Raw genomic sequence first — 17,326 nt, 5'->3', positions numbered from 1 at the left:
AGCGCTAATCCCCTTGTTGGGGGAGGAGTACAGAAATCGATTTTAAGAGCCCTTTAAGTTGAAAAAACCAGCTTCGTCATGTGGACGGGTGCAGGGTTAAATCGATGTAACGCTGCTAAATTCGACCTAACTCGTAGTGTAGACCAGGGCTTAGAGTAGCCATAGTGAAGGAAGAAAACTGTGCAGGAATAGGCTGTCAGCCATGGGCTGTGGCATGAGGTGGATATTTTAGACACCCTAGTACAATTTATTGTGGCCAATTATACTCATGTCATCTTTGGTGGGGTGTGAGGGCTAAGTATAGTTGTTAATGAAACATTATTTACATAGTTTTCTCTAAAGAGTAAATCCTGTAGCATATGAATCACAATGTTTCCTCTGTGTGTGTTTTTCTTTCTATTTAGAATTTAGTAATTGGATTATAACAAGACTTCTGCGAATTGCTGCAGCTCCAAACTGCCATGTGTTACACAAGAACATCTGTGACGTTATCTGCTCTCTCTTGTTTCTTTTTAAAGCGAAAAGCTGCACTGTTTTTGAGGTGCTGACAAAAGATTTACTGCAACTTTTCCAAGATCTAATTTTCTTGCATGAAAGAAATATACAGAGGCAGCTTCAGAGGAACTTGTTAGTCTGGCCAGTGGTGATAAACAGATTTTTAAGCAACACAAATGAAAATCTAGGTTATTTAAGCTCAGCCACTTTACAATTGATGGGCATGCATGATGTGGAATGCTTGGAAATTTCATTAATGACCATTCTGATTGACATTGTTTCTGATGTTTTTTTTCCAAGAGAGGACCTTATTCTGTGGGGGATAGGTTGCTCACTGTTGGAGTATGGTAGACCAAAAATTAAAGCTTTAGCCTTGAACCTTTTAATAAAATTGATCCAATTAGGAGGACCACCACAACAGCCTGCTGGCATTTTCTTCACAGTCTTTTTTGGAATCTTACAGTCAGTACTTGAAATGGATGTTGGAAAACTAGAACTCTTTGGAGAACCACTGTTACGCTTGGTGAGGACATTATTTCCTTTTGAAACAGATTCTTATGTAAATATTGAACCTGTCTACCTGAATATGCTGTTAGAGAAGCTCCGAGCACTGTTTGAAGCTGATGTGCTTAGACAGCTTAAGTCTGAAAAGTTGAAAGCTGCTTTGTATCACATACTTCAGTACTTTCTGAAGTTTGTTCCAGCTGGATATGAATCTGCTTTACAAGTAAGAAAGGTCCATATCTGCACCATCTGTGGAATTTTTGTTGATGTAGTTGGAAGTCAAGAAGAACAAGAGGTAGGTTAATCTGAAAAAAAAAATTGTTGTTTTTGTAATCGATCTATGTGAGGAAGAATACCTAGAAACTAAGTGTTTCAGAAATGTCTTAAGGTAGGTTATTGGGTTTTGGGTAAATCATGTCCTTCTTTCTTTGTGTTTCTGTAATTATATAATATCTAAATTCAGGCTCTGATTCTGCTATGTGATGTGTATGGGTGGACCTTTATGCCTGCATGGAGCCACATGAAGCCAGTAGAGCTCCATGCAGGTACAGGGTCTTGCTCACACACATCATCATGTAGAATTGAGGCTCAAGATTGTCCCTGTCCTGAAGAATGTACAGTGTATCTTTATTTATACTTTAAAGTGCCTCGCACATTTTTTGAGTTCTATTAATAAATAGGTTGGTCATCTTTAGTTATATGTGAAAGATTGAGAAGTTAGATAATGTTTCTTCCGGCCAAGATGCTATTGATGTGTTTGTATAGTGGTTGGGGGAATCTTATTGAACTTATTAAAAAAAATCTGTGAAATTTAGGAGAGGCTACAGATATGTATGTAGTTTATAACAGGACAGGTTAACAGTATACAGGAGCAGATAACAATTTCATACAACACTAGTAAAATTACCTGACTAGATAAAGACTACCTGCAGCACTGTAGTCTAGCAAACAGGAAACCCGTGCTGGATTTTCAAGGTCTCTGTGCAAAGTTGGTTTCTAAACCTAAGTAAAGTACAAAAATAAGTGGCATAGAAGTAACATGTTTCCCTGATATTTATTGCATAGATAAAATAAGGGAATAAAACAGACTGAATGGATAATCCTGACTAATGGCTAAATAATGTGAACGAAAGAGAACTAGCAATAGCAGTCCACTCTCCGAAAAGAGCGCAGAAAGCTGCACTGGTTATGAAAGCTTTTGACACATAACTGAGAGACATGAAAACACTTATTCACATAAGTACTTCTATACAGTTTTCTAGAGTTCAGTGGAATTACTCTTGTAAGTTAATTTTCCATGTGTATAAGTATTTGTGGAACCAGATTCTTGTACAGGAGTTTTTTCCACTTTCTGGAATTGACATAAACTTGTGAAACATTTGTACAAAATATTGCCACCTCCTCATCTCTGTTGACAAAAGAAGAAACAGCATACTTAATACTATTTTTGTGTGTGTGCACATTTGTCTGTTGTAGTATCTGGTGAGTCCACTTTATGCAGCATTAAAAACAGAAGGGCTGGAAATCATTCAGGAGCTTCAGTGTCGGAACCAGTTGGATACCTCTGATACAGATGGATGGAGCAGTAGTAGTGATGAAATTCCAGAAAAAAAGCAACGGCTAAGTCTATCAATAAAGCATCCAAAGAAATCACCAGTGCCAGCAGCGTATGATATTTATTCAAGAACTATTTTCTATAGCAGTTTGGTTAGATCTTGTCAGTTAACTGGATGATGAAATAGTTGCATTTAAGGTAATCGTTCTTGGCATCTTACAATGCAACACCTGCATAGGATCTACTTTTTTCAGTTTTATTTTTCAAAGTATAAATATACAGAGATCATTTTATGGATTAAATCATTATTTGCCAAATTTAATTTAAAATAAAAAAGGATACCTTTTGTTGCTTAATGCATCAACATCAAACAACCTTTAATTTTTTATATAGCTATAAATTAAAATAGCAAAATAGAGAGTATGTAATATTTTAAAATTCTGTTTCACAGTTTTTACGTCGGTTTGTTTAAGCCACACACAACACAACATATAACCCAATCATATTTGTTCTGGAATCCGAAATACTCCATGATAATACATAATCTACATGTATTTCATTTTCACTTTAAAAATATTTGTGTTGATATTTGTAATTTAAAAACGAATACAGTTTTGTTCCCGTCTAAAATTACTCGTTATTTGTAAAATTGAATGATCACATTTTAGTTCCTGATGTTGCAATTAACGGACAAAAGAGACCATAAAAAACCCATCTCACCCAAGGGGCAACACTGAAGCACTCCATTGTTCTGTTTTCTGAGTTAGTTACATCTTTGACCCATGATAATACTTTTAGAAAAGATGATTGCATCTTCTACAGCTCTTCATGCGAGGCTGACTTTTTCAAGAATAATTGACCAAAGCTTTATTCCTTATGAATTAATATTAATTTATGCTTCTGCAGTTTTTTTTTTTTTGTTTTCTCAAAATATAAGAAGTAAGTAGTCATTTTTCTACAGCTATATTCCTACTTCCAAAACTGGTTAGTTCTAGCATCATTTACAAGGAATTGTATGTTACTGAACAAATACTTTTAAAAACTAAAATAATGTGGTTAATTACAGGCTTAGTCCCGTGAACATGAAAATGAAGAGCATGCTGTGGAATGCAATAAACAAGAAAGCTGCCTCCTTAGTATTTCTCCTGGAGCAGGATGCTCTGACATCAGACATTCTTCACATTGTAGAAGGAATTGCAGTAGTACTACGACTAGCTGCCCTGTGTACTGTTCATTGTTCTCAAAATTCTAACAGGTAAAAGTACCAAGTTGAACATTTGTCTCCTGGTGTCTTGTAAATGTGTAATAACTCCTTTGTAAACTTGTGTAACATCTATAAGATTACCTGTGTACATGCAGTAACTCCTCACTTAACGTTGTAGTTATGTTCCTGAAAAATGTTAAGTTAATCCAATTTCCCAATAAGAATGAATGTAAAGGGGGCGGGGGTTAGGTTCCAGGGAAATTATTTTTCCATACAGTACAGTACAATAGTTGGGAGGTACCCCCGCCTTACCCCACACAGGCACAGCCCACTGGCACTGGAGACAATGAGGCAGGCAAGGAGACTGAAGGTGCTGTAGGCTAGGAGAAGCACGTTGCTCAACAGCAGTGGCAGCTTCCCCTACTCTGCAAGCACCAGGGGTGGGGGGCTCAACCCTCGGCCTGCCCATGTCACCCTTTTCCCCCAAACCCCCACCGTTAACCCGCCTCTTCTTCCCCCCCCCTTTACTCCACATGCCGTGTCCTCACTCCTCCCTCTGCTGCCGCCTGCCTGTGGCAATCAGCTGGCTTGCAGAATTCAGGAGGGAGGGAGGAGAAGCGAGGACACGACGCGCAGGCTCCCTCTCCCTCCCCTGCCTCTTGGACACCACAAGCCAGCTGATTGCTGTGGGCAGGGGCAGGAGTGGGAGGTGTGCCGCGTCCTTGCTCTTCCCCCCTCCCTCCTGCCTGCGGCAGTCAGCTGGTTTGCGGTGTTCAGGAGGCAGGGGAGGGAGAAGGATCTGCTGCACCAAGTCCTCACTCCTCCACTCTCCCTCAACGCCACAAGCCAGCTGATTGCCGCGGGTAGGAGGCTTGGGGAGGAGGCGGAAGGCACTGATCCGTGAGGTCTGCCAGCTGGTGGAAGGTGCTGTGGGAGGAGGCGGGAGCATAGGGGAGCTGATGTGGGGGCTGCCAGCTGTGGACAAAGCTGGCAGCCAAATGGTGTTATAGCGAAGCATTTCACAACTTTAAATGGAGCATGTTCTGTAATTGAGTGGGGACATAAAATTGAAACAATGTTAAGCGAGAGGACGTTAAGTGGGGAGTTACTGTATCTGCATGCAACTGCAGGAAGTCTGCCTGCATTTTGAATAGGAGCATTTTCATAGATAGACTTTTGGTTATAATTTAGAAAAAACTCACAACATTGCAACGTTCACATGATTTCTAAATCTTTTTCTTTAATAGCATGGATCATAAAGTTGCTCATATGTGTAGCTTAAGCAGTCATAAACATAAAGCTGCTTGGTCTTCAGATTCTGAAGTGAATTTACAACTGATCTGGATTTCTTCTGACTTCGTTGTGAGAGTAGTGACAGTCTGCAGAAACGTTTTAGAGTCTACTGCTCAGATTGCTAACCCGGAGCCAGTGATTGACAGAATAGTGAAAATCTTTGATGCTTTATTTTATATGCAAGGTGAGAAGTTGTTAAAATTAAAAGCTCTTTGCTGAATTCTGATACTTGGTAAACTTAAAAATACAGATAGAAGTTGGCTGGTTTGTTGTGATGGATGAATTTATTAAAGTTTAGACTTTGTGCCTGAGCTTAATGTTCCACTTTTCAGTATACAGTAACTCCTCGCTTAGCGTTATAGTTATGTTCCTGAAAAATGTGACTTTAAGCAAAACGATGTTAAGCGAATCCAGTTTCCCCATAAGAATTAATGTAAATGAGCGGGTTAGGTTTCAGGGAAATTTTTTTCACCAGACAAAAAACTAATATATATACAAACACACACAGTATAAGTTTTAAACGAACAATTTAATGCCGTTCACAGCTATGATGATTGTGAAGCTTGGTTGAGGTGGTGAAGTAAGGACGTAGAAGAGGGTGGGGTATTTCCCAGGGAATGCCTTGCTGCTAAATGATGAACTAGCACTCGGCTGAGCTGTCCAGGATTAACACGTTGTTATTGTAGCCTTTCACACACTACAGGGCAGCAGGAATGGTGGGGTAGCATAGCAGACAGAGACAGACACACACCTTATGTGTGGGAAGGAGAGAGATGCACACTGCCCCTTTAAGTAAGCTGACCCACTCTTAAGTGCATTGTCTTTTTAAGTGGATCAGGAAGTTGAGACAGCAGCTGCTGCCCCAAGCTCTCTGTCTCTCTCTGTTCTTGTCTCCACCCTGCTCTATATGGAGAAGGGATAAGCAGGGTGTAGGAGCAGAGGGGAGGGGGACACCCTGACAGTAGACCTCCCACTCCTTCCACACAGCAAGCAGGAGGCTCGAGAAGTAGTTCCAAGGCAGAGGGCAGGAGCAGCACATGGCAATAAGGGGAGGGACAGCTGAACTGCCGATCGGTAGCCTGCTGAGCAGCTGCTGCACAGGGAACTTAGGGGAGCGGGGAACTGATGGGAGGCTGCTGGTCCACCCTGGTTACATGCCCCCACCAGCTAGCTCCAATGGGCTGCACTTCCTGCAAGCAGTAGACAAAGCAGGAAGCTACTAAATGATGTTAGAAGGGAGCATTGCCCAACTTTAAACAAGCGTGTTCTCTAATTGATCAGCAACGTAACAACGAAACATTAACTGGGACAACTTTAAGTGAGGAGTTACTGTACACAATAGGAATCCTAGTTGTATTAAAGGCAATTTCATCAACTGGGAGGTTGTGGGAAGACTTTTCTCTGTGGAACACATTCGTCTTGAAAACTAGTAAACTGTGTTTCCTTTTTCATTTGTATATGCTTCTGTTGTCTCTCTTCTTCTTTGGATAAAACCAATGTGTGGACAGTGACAGTGACTGTGCCTAAGAAATGAACTTTGTAGATGGTACTTTTTCACATAACTTTAGAATGTTTTGATCTAATATATAATTGCTTTACTGTTTCATTTCTAAAATGCAGAATTCTGATACATGGGTGGATTGGTACTGTACTTCCCTTTGGGAGAATATAATGTATTGTACACTGTAACTAAATAAAGTATAATATACACATCCATTTTGTAAGCATTAGACTAACAAATGTGGTTTTATGTGGGTTTTCCCTAGGGAAGAGCCATCTTAATGATCAGATTCTTGAAAATGTATGTGCAATGTTGTCTCTGCCATGGATATATGGCCATTCTGATGATGCTTCTTTCAAGCTGTCTCCTTTCAGCTCAGATCTTCTAGATCTGAGCCAACAGATTGTAAATAGTTTCTGTAAGTATGGATACCATATTAGAGCTCTTCTATGATTGCACATTTGTATTTAATATGCTGCATATACATGGTTGTTCCTTTCATATGGGCTTCATAAATCCATTTGTTAGTGATAAATAGGAAGCATAACTTGGTATGTGCCAAGCCTTACCTATTAACTTATGTTCAACATAAAATTTCACTGAAGGATTCTAGTCCATATGGTTTTATGAATAATCTTCTGAATGTAAACTGATGCAATGTTGTATCCATGAATATCCAGTCAGTCTGACACAATAGAGAACAGTGAACTGGCCAACCAAATCCTCAAATCTGTATCTCTTTCCAGTCATATGTTGCATTTGAGAGGTGGCGTTTAAAGTGCCAGAAAGCTATCATAGAAGATTACGGTTGGAAGAGACCTCAGGAGGTCATCTAGTCCAACTCCCTGCTCAAAGCAGGACCAAGCCCAACTAAATCATCCCAGCCAGGGCTTTGTCAAGCCGGGCCTTAAAAACCTCTAAGGATGGAGATTCCACCACCTCCCTAGGTAACCCATTCCAGTGTTTCACCACCCTCCTAGTGAAATAGTTTTTCCTAATATCCAACCTAGACCTCCTCCACTGCAATTTGAGACCGTTGCTTCTTGCTTTGTCATGTGCTACCACTGGGAACAACCTAGCTCCATTCTCTTTGGAACCCTCCTTCAGGTAGTTGAAGGCTGCTATCAAATCCCCCCTCACTCTTCTGCAGTCTAAATGAGCCCAGTTCCCTCAGCCTCTCCTTGTAAATCATGTGTCCCAGCCCCCTAATCATTTTTGTTTCCCTCTGCTGGCCTGTCTCCAGTTTCTCCACTTAGCCAGTCGGTCCCCAGCCTGTAGCAGTGCATGGGATTCTTGCATCCTAAGTGCAGGACTCTGCACTTGTCCTTGTTGAGCCTTATCAGGTTTCTTTTGGTCCAGTCTTCCAAGCTAGCTGGTTTCTTTATGATTTATAAGGACTCCAAAGTCTATCTCAGCTTCTGCAAGGATTGTGTCACCTACAAATATGGAATTATTAGGGGAACACCTCTGAACATGTATAAGCATGTTAAATGGTAAAAATAGAGTTGATGCAGTAGTAAGGTTTGGGGAAGAAGTTTCTTACAATGTTAACTTGGCCACACCGTATACCTTTGTTTTATGGCCTGTGTTGATTGTTAAGGCTGCAAGTTTGTCACGAAGGTCATGGAAGTCACGGATTCCATGACTTTCTGTGACTTCTGCAGCGGCTGGTGTTGACCCAGGGGCTGCCCAAGCAGCCAGCAGCAGCAATTTGGAGGTGTGGGAAGGGGCTCAGGGCTAGTGGCAGGGGTGTGTTGGGAGTACTTACCTGGGTGGGGGGCCTCCTGCTGCTCCTAGGCGGTGGAGGGGCGTCTCCATGCTGCGGGCTACCTGTGCCTGCAGGCCCTGCCCCCGCAGCTCCCATTGGCTGCTCTTGTGGTGGGATCAGCAGAGGAGTCCCTGCCTCTGCCACCTAGGAGCTGCAGGGACAGAGCTGGTAGGAAGCCCCGCCAACACCCCAGCACCAGTGCGGGTCCCAGGTCATCTCCCCAGCACCTGCAGCGCCACCGGACCGCCTCCTCTAACCCCCATTCCCTCCTCCACCAAGCACCGCCACCCAAGTTTTAGTCACAGCGGGTATTTTTAATAAAAGTCATGGACAGGTCACCGAGCTCGTGAATTTTTGTTTACGGCTGGTGACCTGTCCATGACTTTTACTAAAAATACCCATGACTAAAACGTAGCCTTATATGAGAACAATATGGCTAGGTTAACACTGCATGAGAAAAAAAGTAGCTTATTTAAATGAGAGCAAAGATTATAACAAAAGAAATGGTGAATATAAACCATAGCATATTAAGTCTGTTTGCAAAACCTGAGACGTGGGTGTGCCTTGTATTAATTGCCTTAAAGAAATTGTCTCCTATTTCTCCAGTATATTTTCTTTCCACCAGTTTGTCTTGTTCTTTCTATCCTATTGGCAACAATAAAGAACTAATAGTATTCAAAGCCTAATGTAATGTTTGATTTTTGTTTTGTTTTGTTTTTTCTCCCTCTTCCCTTCCATAGCACCTCAAACTCAGTCGCACTGTGTATTCCTTCTGTCTCTGCTCCCAAAAAACATATGTTTGGATTGGAGAAAATGTGTTTACCATTGGGCACTACAGAGTCCCCATGAAGTCATCCGAGCTAGTTGTGTTAAAGGATTCCCTGTCCTTCTGCACCAATTAAGTGTGAAATCCTACAGCATAATTCCCAAATCTCTCTTGTATGTATTAGTGCTGCTTTCACTTTTCTGATTATGTGCTTGAAAAAGAAAACTAGTACAGGAATGTTAGTGTTGGTGGATTGTTTTTATTATTTATTTATATAGCATCCAAAATATCCTAGGGATCTCTCAGAATATATAAAAGACACATTCTCTGTCCATCAATCTTAGTCTAGATAAACAAAAACAAACACAGAGAAGGGGGTTCATTGTGCAACAAACTATGAAAGAAGTTATGCTTGTGCCTCATAGCTTTTTATACAGTCCCATTCTGTTTTCTTTCACCTGTTCCCCTCCCATATAACTGCTCAATTTTGCACACACATCCTGCCTATTCCTGTGCTAGTATGCCAGATTAAAGATATCTTCTTTCTCTATCTACATTCTACCCTGTCCACCTCCCTTGTAGATTTAGCATAGAGTTTGAGGCAGTGACAAAAAAGAAAAACAAATAGCCATTATAGAGAGCAACTATTTATGTAAACACTTTTTTAATTGAACTTGTTAAATATATGGAAATTATTATTGAATGTATTGCGTATAAAATACAAATGACTCATTACGTGATATACTGAAGATTTTTTTTCTTCTTTATTTACAGAGACCAAATCAATGATGTATCTGAGTTAGTCAAGAAGGCTTGTGCCAGTATTGCTGGGAAATTAGCTTGCTGTCTTGCTGGGACATTTAATTTAAGTCCTCATTTAACAGAACCTGATATTGAGCATGTGACGTATGATATTTTATGTAGCAGCCTCACGGTGATCTCTGCTCATGAAAATGCATGTTCAGTGAAAGCCTCCATTTTCAAGCCATTTTTTAATCTTCTTGAAAGCAAAGTACCTAGTTCAGTAAAGCTAGGTAAAGTGATTTTATTTTTTTTCTTAGCCTTCACACTCTTATGCAGTATACTAAAATTACTTTCACTGTCCTTTTTTGCCACCCGACTTCTGTGTTGTATTCCTTCTATCAATCTACAACTTGTACAGTAGGTGAGAAGAAGAGTATTTGCGTATGGTCTGACAACACAACTTATGTGTTGGTTAGTCTGAGCTGTGATACCTCACCCTGCTGAGTGCCCTCAACTCGTGTTGAAGTCAATGAGGATTGTGGTTGCTTAGCGTTTAGCACTAAAGGGCCTCTCCTTAATTGTTAACTTGTATCTTCTTCTTTAATACCTTTCACTGATTCCACTCTCTTTTGTCTTTTTTGTCTCCCATCCCATTTTCTCGCTCTTTATTTGCTTTCTTTTAAGTATGTTATAAATTAATACTAGACCTCCTTCCTAAATAGGTCAAGCACTTGACTTTTGAAATGGTTGATGAATATGCAAGCTTTCTGGAAGCAAAGAGAAATTGTGCTCATGATATTTTCCATTGGCTCTAGCTATCAGAAGCAAAAAAAATGAATGCTTGACATATCATATCAGCTTCTGTTCCTCAACCCACACAACTGACATCTTAATATTTTTATTGGCTAATGTACAGTCAGCATTCACAAAATAGTTAATGCACAGCGTAAGCAAACTACAGTAGCCACTTATGTATTTCTGTACACCATATTGCTCAACAAATGTCACTATAGATGAACTTTCAAGCATGGTTAACTTAACATCTACAACTAACATCTGATTCTAAGTCCAATTAAATCTAATATCTACTGGAGGGATAGCTCAGTGGTTTGAGCATTGGCCTGCTAAACCTAGGGTTGTGAGTTCAATCCTTGAGGGGGCCATTTGGGGATGGGTCCTGCTTTGAGCAGGGGTTGGACTAGATGGTCTCTTCCAACCCTAATAATCTATGATTGTATGTAGCTACTCATTCTGTATCTTTCAATAGAAGTCTAACAGTCGATATAAATCTGAATTACAAATAGCTGTTATGTTTGACACTTTTTTAGATAGCTGTATGAAATATAAAACAGGCTGTTTGATGTTTTTATATATTATTTCTTCATTAACTATTCAGGTACATTTTTAAAAGAATTAAACACTTATTTTCCTTTTCCTTCTTCAACCCATTTCTCTCTCCCTTAGCATTTATAGAGAATATAGCTCATCTTTGCCAACATCTGGACTTTAGAGATGATGAATCGGATGTAAAGATTCTTGTTGGAGCTTTACTAAATCTAATGGAAGATCCAGATAAAGATGTAAGAGTGGCATTCAGTGACAATATCAGGAACATATTGGCATCTTTGGACTCCGAGGAAGGATTCATAAAAGAGGTGAACCTAAGATTTATTTTCTAACGCCAAAAATGCAAAACTGTCGCAACAAAAACAATCTTCTTTAAACTAATGTGTTGAATACTTTTTCCATTTCAAATTTGTTTTTTCAGCTTTTTGTTTCAAGAATGAAAGAGGCCTATACAAATGCTAAAATATCAAGAAATAATGAGTTGAAGGATACATTAATTCTAACAACAGGGGATATTGGAAGGTACCTTTTGATTGTATGTTTTATTTTGAACATTCATAAGTATTTTCAGTTTATCGTTATGAGAGACTTCTTGCACAAGAGTGAATACAAGAATACTACTCTTCAGAGCTCCATCTTTGCAGGTACATCCACACAGGCAGACCCTTGCATCTGTACTGAGCCTTGATGTATTCACTAGGGTTCCATGTGGAAGGGTCTTCTGTCAGAGGTCCAATTGTGTAGGATCAGAGCCCAAGTGACAGTATTTGTTTTCTTAAGGAAAAGATAGAGCATTTTAATTGGGTTTGCAGGGATTAGATTTTTATTGAGAAATGTTGATTTCACTATACACACACAAACTGACAAATATTTCCACCTCTGATTATTTAAATTTACAGATGGGCAAAGTTTAAAAAATAAAATAAAAAAGCTGTTTGAGAACTGAAGCTTGATTTAAGGATATGTACTTTGTATGTTTTGACGTGTTGTTGACAGTTTGTTTTAACGGTTCAGTATTTAACTTTTTGAATCTCATTGTCTACTATCACTAAATAATTATTGTCTGACACTCCCATAATTTCCTAAAAGTGTGAAAATTTAAATTGATAAAATAAAGATATTATCCTTAATTAAATTTAAAAGTTCAATTCTGCCTAAGCCTAATTATAATTAATAAAGACAAATCTATTCAAAAAGTAAGTCTTTATGCTAAATAATGATTAAATACTATATATTCATATTTGTTGAAATCATCTGTTCTTTACCACGGCGTCCATTTTGTGTACAATAGGAGATTATATAAAAATACAGTGACAGATTGTATTTATCATGGTAACCTGCATATGTTAGAGATAGTCTCACTAGTGTTGTAACTAACATTTCATGCTAACAGTGTAATTTTTTTCTGCTCACTTTTGAAAGGGCAGCGAAAGGGGATTTGGTGCCATTTGCACTCTTGCATTTGTTGCACTGTTTGTTGTCAAAGTCAGCATCTGTGGCTGGAGCAGCATATACGGAAATTAGAGCACTGGCTGCTGCCAAGTCTATAAAACTGCAAGCCCTTTTCAGTCAGTACAAGAAGCCTATCTGTCAGGTGAGGAAAAAGAGTATTACTTTCGGGAGCACACATTATATTGCTAGGTTGCAAAGGAAAACATTGCCTCACAGATATGAATTTGTGTGGCAGTGTTTTCCCCATTCACTTTTAAAAGTGGTGCTGAAAGTAAAATTTAAAAAAAACTTTTGTTTTATGTAGAGTACAAATGGGTTCTATTTGACATAATTTTCTAAAAGAAATTAACCTTTTCAAGGAAGACTGGGACTCTTACTTTTGACTGGGTTTGTGACACCAGCAGTGTCATTCTGTTTCTCTGATGTCCCAGCTCCCTAAGTATTGAAATAATAGAACCACATAATCTTTTGCATTATATGGCACACTTCCTCATGGGATCTACTTTTAAAATTGATATTACATTTGACCTTCTGTTACAATCATAATGCAACAGTGATTTTTCCCACAGGTTATTTAAAAGATTAAGTTTCAGTTTTGGTCATTCTCAATTTAGTGTAAGTAGAAGAAAAATGTAGACAGGAAGAAAGAGAAGCTATAACTTTTATCGTTAGTTTAAGTGTTTGGCTGTATATCTTTGTTCAGTGTGGATTTTATGTTCTGGAGGTGGAAAACTAATACTGAAAGTTATCTTTTTTTAATGTTTAGTTTCTAGTGGAATCTCTGCACTCCAGCCAGATGGCAGTACTTTCTAACACTCCATGCCAGAGTAATGAGCTACAAAAACAAGAGGCTGATCATCCAAGAAGGATGGCCCTGGACACGTTAGCTGAAATTGCCAATGTATTTGATTTCCCAGACCTCAGCCGCTTTCTGTCTGTGAGTTGATAGTTCTTTTTTACTTCTGAATTTTGTGACCTTGGATTTTTTTAAAATTTGAGTCCACTATCTTCCTGTAAATCTTGTAACTCTGGATTTGTTTCTTATCCCCTCCTCCTCTAATTGTTGGTAGCTATAACTTGGGATAATTTAGAATTGCTGCTGGCAACTTAAGCAGGGAGTAGATGTTCAATCCAGAAACTGCTGCATATTGAGCTGTAGTAGTGGTTCAGAGTGTGAAGGGAGGCGAACTACCCAAGTATTAAACAAAAGTACTCATTTGCTCAAAGTATTTATTAGCTTCTGCAGCTTCTGAGTGGATAAGATGTTCAATCAAAAGTCTCTCTATTCTGAGGCAATTTTTTGAGCTCTCATTCAGGATATTTTCTTTCCTACTCTCTAAGTAACCTTCTGTTCTTTGTTTCAAGCAGAAAATGCCAAGGTGCTCTGGTTAAGTAACATCTTCATTTGTTGCCCTCATTAATATTAACACTGCTTATTTTCTTTAAGGTCAAAGGACTTGTCTGTATTGCCCTGCAGTTCGGACTACAAGAGTATGATAGCAGTGCATACCGAAGTTCTGCGCTGTAACTTCCCGTGTGACTGCCGCAGATGTGAACTATAAGTTCCTAGTATCAGAGGGGTAGCCGTGTTAGTCTGGATCTGTAAAAGCAGCAAAGAGTCCTGTGGCACCTTATAGACTAACAGACGTTTTGGAACATGAGCTTTTGTGGGTGAATGCCCACTTCGTCAGATGCATGCGTCTGTTAGTCTATAAGGTGCTACAGGACTCTTTGCTGCTTTATAAGTTCCTAGTTTGCATTAATGTTGTCCTGTTTGAAGAGGACTACTTTAATGCGAACTAGGAACATAGCTAAAGTTTTCACACAAGTTCAGACTTTTTTGATCAGCATCTGGTTTGTTGGTAGTGGGGAAACGTGCAACAGTTGGACAGGACAAAGTGTTCTGGCTGTGGTTTTTTTTGTTTTTGTTTTCCTCCAGTTTTCCTTTTGTTAAGAGGTTGACTAGACAAAACTATACTTTCACTTGCCATTTGTATAGATTCATATATCCTGTTATTGCAGCCCTATGAAATTACTCTTTTTCCATTAGTCTTTCCATGACTAAGATATTTTCCTCTCTAGTATCCCTGTTGGTTTGCTCTCACTAAGTCAATCTTAAATCAAGATACACATCTACCCTGATATAGCGCTGTCCTCGGGAGCCAAAAATCTTACCGTGTTATAGGTGAAACTGCGTTATATTGAACTTGCTTTGATCCGCCGGAGCATGAAGCCCTGTCCCCCTTGAAGCGCTGCTTTACTGCATTATATTCGAATTCGTGTTGTATCGGGTCGCGTTATATCGGGGTAGAGGTATAATAGGTGTACAGGTATAATTTCATATTGGCATACCAAGATTCAATACAGATTTTTTTCTGTAAGTGTTGTGCTTTTAATTTGTCAGCGAACCCTGCAAGTTCTACTGCCTGACCTCGCTGCCAAGGCCAGTCCTGCAGCATCTGCACTTATTCGAACCATAGCAAAACAGCTGAATGTAAACCGAAGAGAAATCCTAATCAACAACTTCAAATACATCTTTTCCCACTTGGTCTGTTCCTGTTCTAAGGATGAGCTGGAGCGAGCACTTCATTACCTCAAGGTAACTTGAACATTTGCCAGCTTTACGTGTGCAGATTAGGAGCAATAATAGATGACAAACTGGGGATATTTTTTCCTCTTTAAACACAATATATTAAAGACATGAGAAGTTATTACACTAATTTTGTTTCTTAAATGTATTTTTTGTATGCAGAAAATAGTTTTTTCAGCTTATAGTCAGTCTCTTTTGGTTGTGAACAAATGTCTTCAGAGCTGGCAGCTAAATTTAGAGCTCTGCCTTGGAAGGTTTGAATTGTCTGTTATATGAATGTAAGTTTTTTTCTTAGAACTACTGGACTCAAAGGGTTCTTTCCATAAGACAATCTATCTTGTATTGTATATCTTGAGTATAATAAAAATTGTTTTTTCTCTGCTGTTGGTATTGATTTATAGAATGAAACAGAAATAGAACTGGGCAGCTTGTTGAGACAAGACTACCAGGGGTTGCATAATGAATTATTGCTACGTATAGGAGAGCACTATCAGCAGGTCTTCAATGGTTTGTCAATATTGGCTTCATTTGCATCGAATGATCATCTATATCAGGGACCCAGAGACATAACATCACCTGAGCTAATGGTAAGGAGAAATAAGTTACATTTGTTTTTAATTCAGCAATCTCCCTCTCCACTGTGAGGAAGGGTAAAGGAAATGTAGTAAATTTTGAGCACCTCTTAAAAATTAATAATATGTAAAAACCTGAAGAAATTTTAATATTTCAGTACCCTACATTAAATAGAACTTCTGTAATGTGGAGACAAAACACACAAATAAGTATAAAAATGCACAACCTGTTGAAGAAACTTCCATATAATTGAAGTAATAGAACGGTGTCTGTGCAGCCAGTGATATTTCTGTAAATGCCTTTCTCAAAGTAAATTAAATTATGTATATATTGGAGGATCTTTGTTTGCCCTTTGGGTTGTGTGTTAGCTTATCTCAATAGATTCCCTTTTTATTTTACCATAAAGATATACTTACAGTGAAATGTCTTTCCATTCACTTTATGCAGTCAGGCAAAATGTGAAACCTGACATGCTGTTAAAAAATTATTAATATGCTGTGAAACTTACTTAAACAAGGAACTATAATGGATAAATTGTCTCAATTTAATATTTAATCTCTAAATATTTCAGAAATTCTTATTGGTAAAAGTTGTTTTTGTTTTTTGGTATTTTTTTTAGGCTGATTATCTACAACCTAAATTGCTGGGTATCTTGGCCTTTTTTAACATGCAGTTATTGAGCTCCAGTGTTGGCATTGAAGATAAGAAAATGGTGAGTGAACATCAGTTTGAACAGTAAAACAAGGACAAGTATAAGGTGTTTTCAGCAACATGGTGGTCAGCACAGTAAGCTGCCTTGCAAAGATTCAGTTGTTGCTTTGAAATTGGTATTAAGCTCGTGGAAAAATCTGAAAATTCTGCACTTCTGAGGCAATACCTTTTAGCCAGGAGAAATATGCCAGGTTCTCTTTTAAGCAGCCTTTTCTGGCAGATGAGTGGTGCTGACCGTTTCTGTGGAGCTGCTTCCAGTTGAAATTAAATAACCTCTGCCTTGCCGAATCTAAAGGTCACATTTGCATCTCTTTCCTCCTTTTGATATTGTAGAGTTCTTTTTGAGATACTCTCATCTTTACATTATATGGCTCTGTCCTTTCTTGATTTGCCTCTTAATTTAAGTGAGCACTCCTTCCACCTTATCTATATTGACTCCTCTTCTTCTCTCTCTCTGTTGTTCCTAGAAGTCTGTCCTCCCATGATCTTTTGTCTTGCTTCCAGGCTGATGATTCTCAAATCTTCCTCTGGACCCAGACATTTCCTCCATAGTCTAGGCTCACATTTCTTCCTGTCTTTCTGAGATCTCCTGGATATTCTGCCACTCTCTCAAATGTAACAAGGCTAAATCATCTGCTGAACTTTCACAGCTATATACTCTTCCTCTGCTTCCTTCATCATAGCCATTGACAGCTCCACTATTTTCCTAGTCATTCAAGCTCACTAATTCAGTTCCACTCTGTTTTTTTTCCAACTAGTCTCTTGTCAAATCTTATTACTCTCCCTCTATAACATTTCTAAAATCCATCCCCTCTTCTATCCC

The 17,326-nt window shown here is 38.9% G+C and overlaps 1 protein-coding gene across 6 annotated transcripts in view; it reads left to right on the top strand.

The window, feature by feature from the left end:
• The window catches only part of ATR (ATR serine/threonine kinase), a 72,693-nt gene that overhangs the window by 7,045 nt on the left and 48,322 nt on the right, over positions 1–17,326 (top strand). For 5 of the 6 annotated variants that reach the window (XM_050965767.1, XM_050965765.1, XM_050965768.1 and 2 more), the window contains exons 4-17: positions 405–1,294; positions 2,476–2,666; positions 3,621–3,809; positions 5,006–5,235; positions 6,818–6,970; positions 9,061–9,259; positions 9,861–10,120; positions 11,295–11,485; positions 11,599–11,699; positions 12,600–12,771; positions 13,396–13,566; positions 15,034–15,228; positions 15,621–15,806; positions 16,412–16,504. In XM_050965767.1, the coding sequence (XP_050821724.1) occupies positions 405–1,294; positions 2,476–2,666; positions 3,621–3,809; positions 5,006–5,235; positions 6,818–6,970; positions 9,061–9,259; positions 9,861–10,120; positions 11,295–11,485; positions 11,599–11,699; positions 12,600–12,771; positions 13,396–13,566; positions 15,034–15,228; positions 15,621–15,806; positions 16,412–16,504 (3,221 nt within the window). The remainder of the gene's footprint in view (positions 1–404; positions 1,295–2,475; positions 2,667–3,620; positions 3,810–5,005; positions 5,236–6,817; positions 6,971–9,060; positions 9,260–9,860; positions 10,121–11,294; positions 11,486–11,598; positions 11,700–12,599; positions 12,772–13,395; positions 13,567–15,033; positions 15,229–15,620; positions 15,807–16,411; positions 16,505–17,326) is intronic. The other variant, XM_050965769.1, reaches the window with a different exon arrangement.

The sequence above is a fragment of the Gopherus flavomarginatus genome, chromosome 8, assembly GCF_025201925.1.
Source record: "Gopherus flavomarginatus isolate rGopFla2 chromosome 8, rGopFla2.mat.asm, whole genome shotgun sequence".
In the NCBI taxonomy this organism is placed as follows: domain Eukaryota; kingdom Metazoa; phylum Chordata; order Testudines; family Testudinidae; genus Gopherus; species Gopherus flavomarginatus.
The sequence above is the reverse complement of the archived record's forward strand: the minus strand, read 5'-3'. Positions and strand labels throughout refer to the sequence as shown.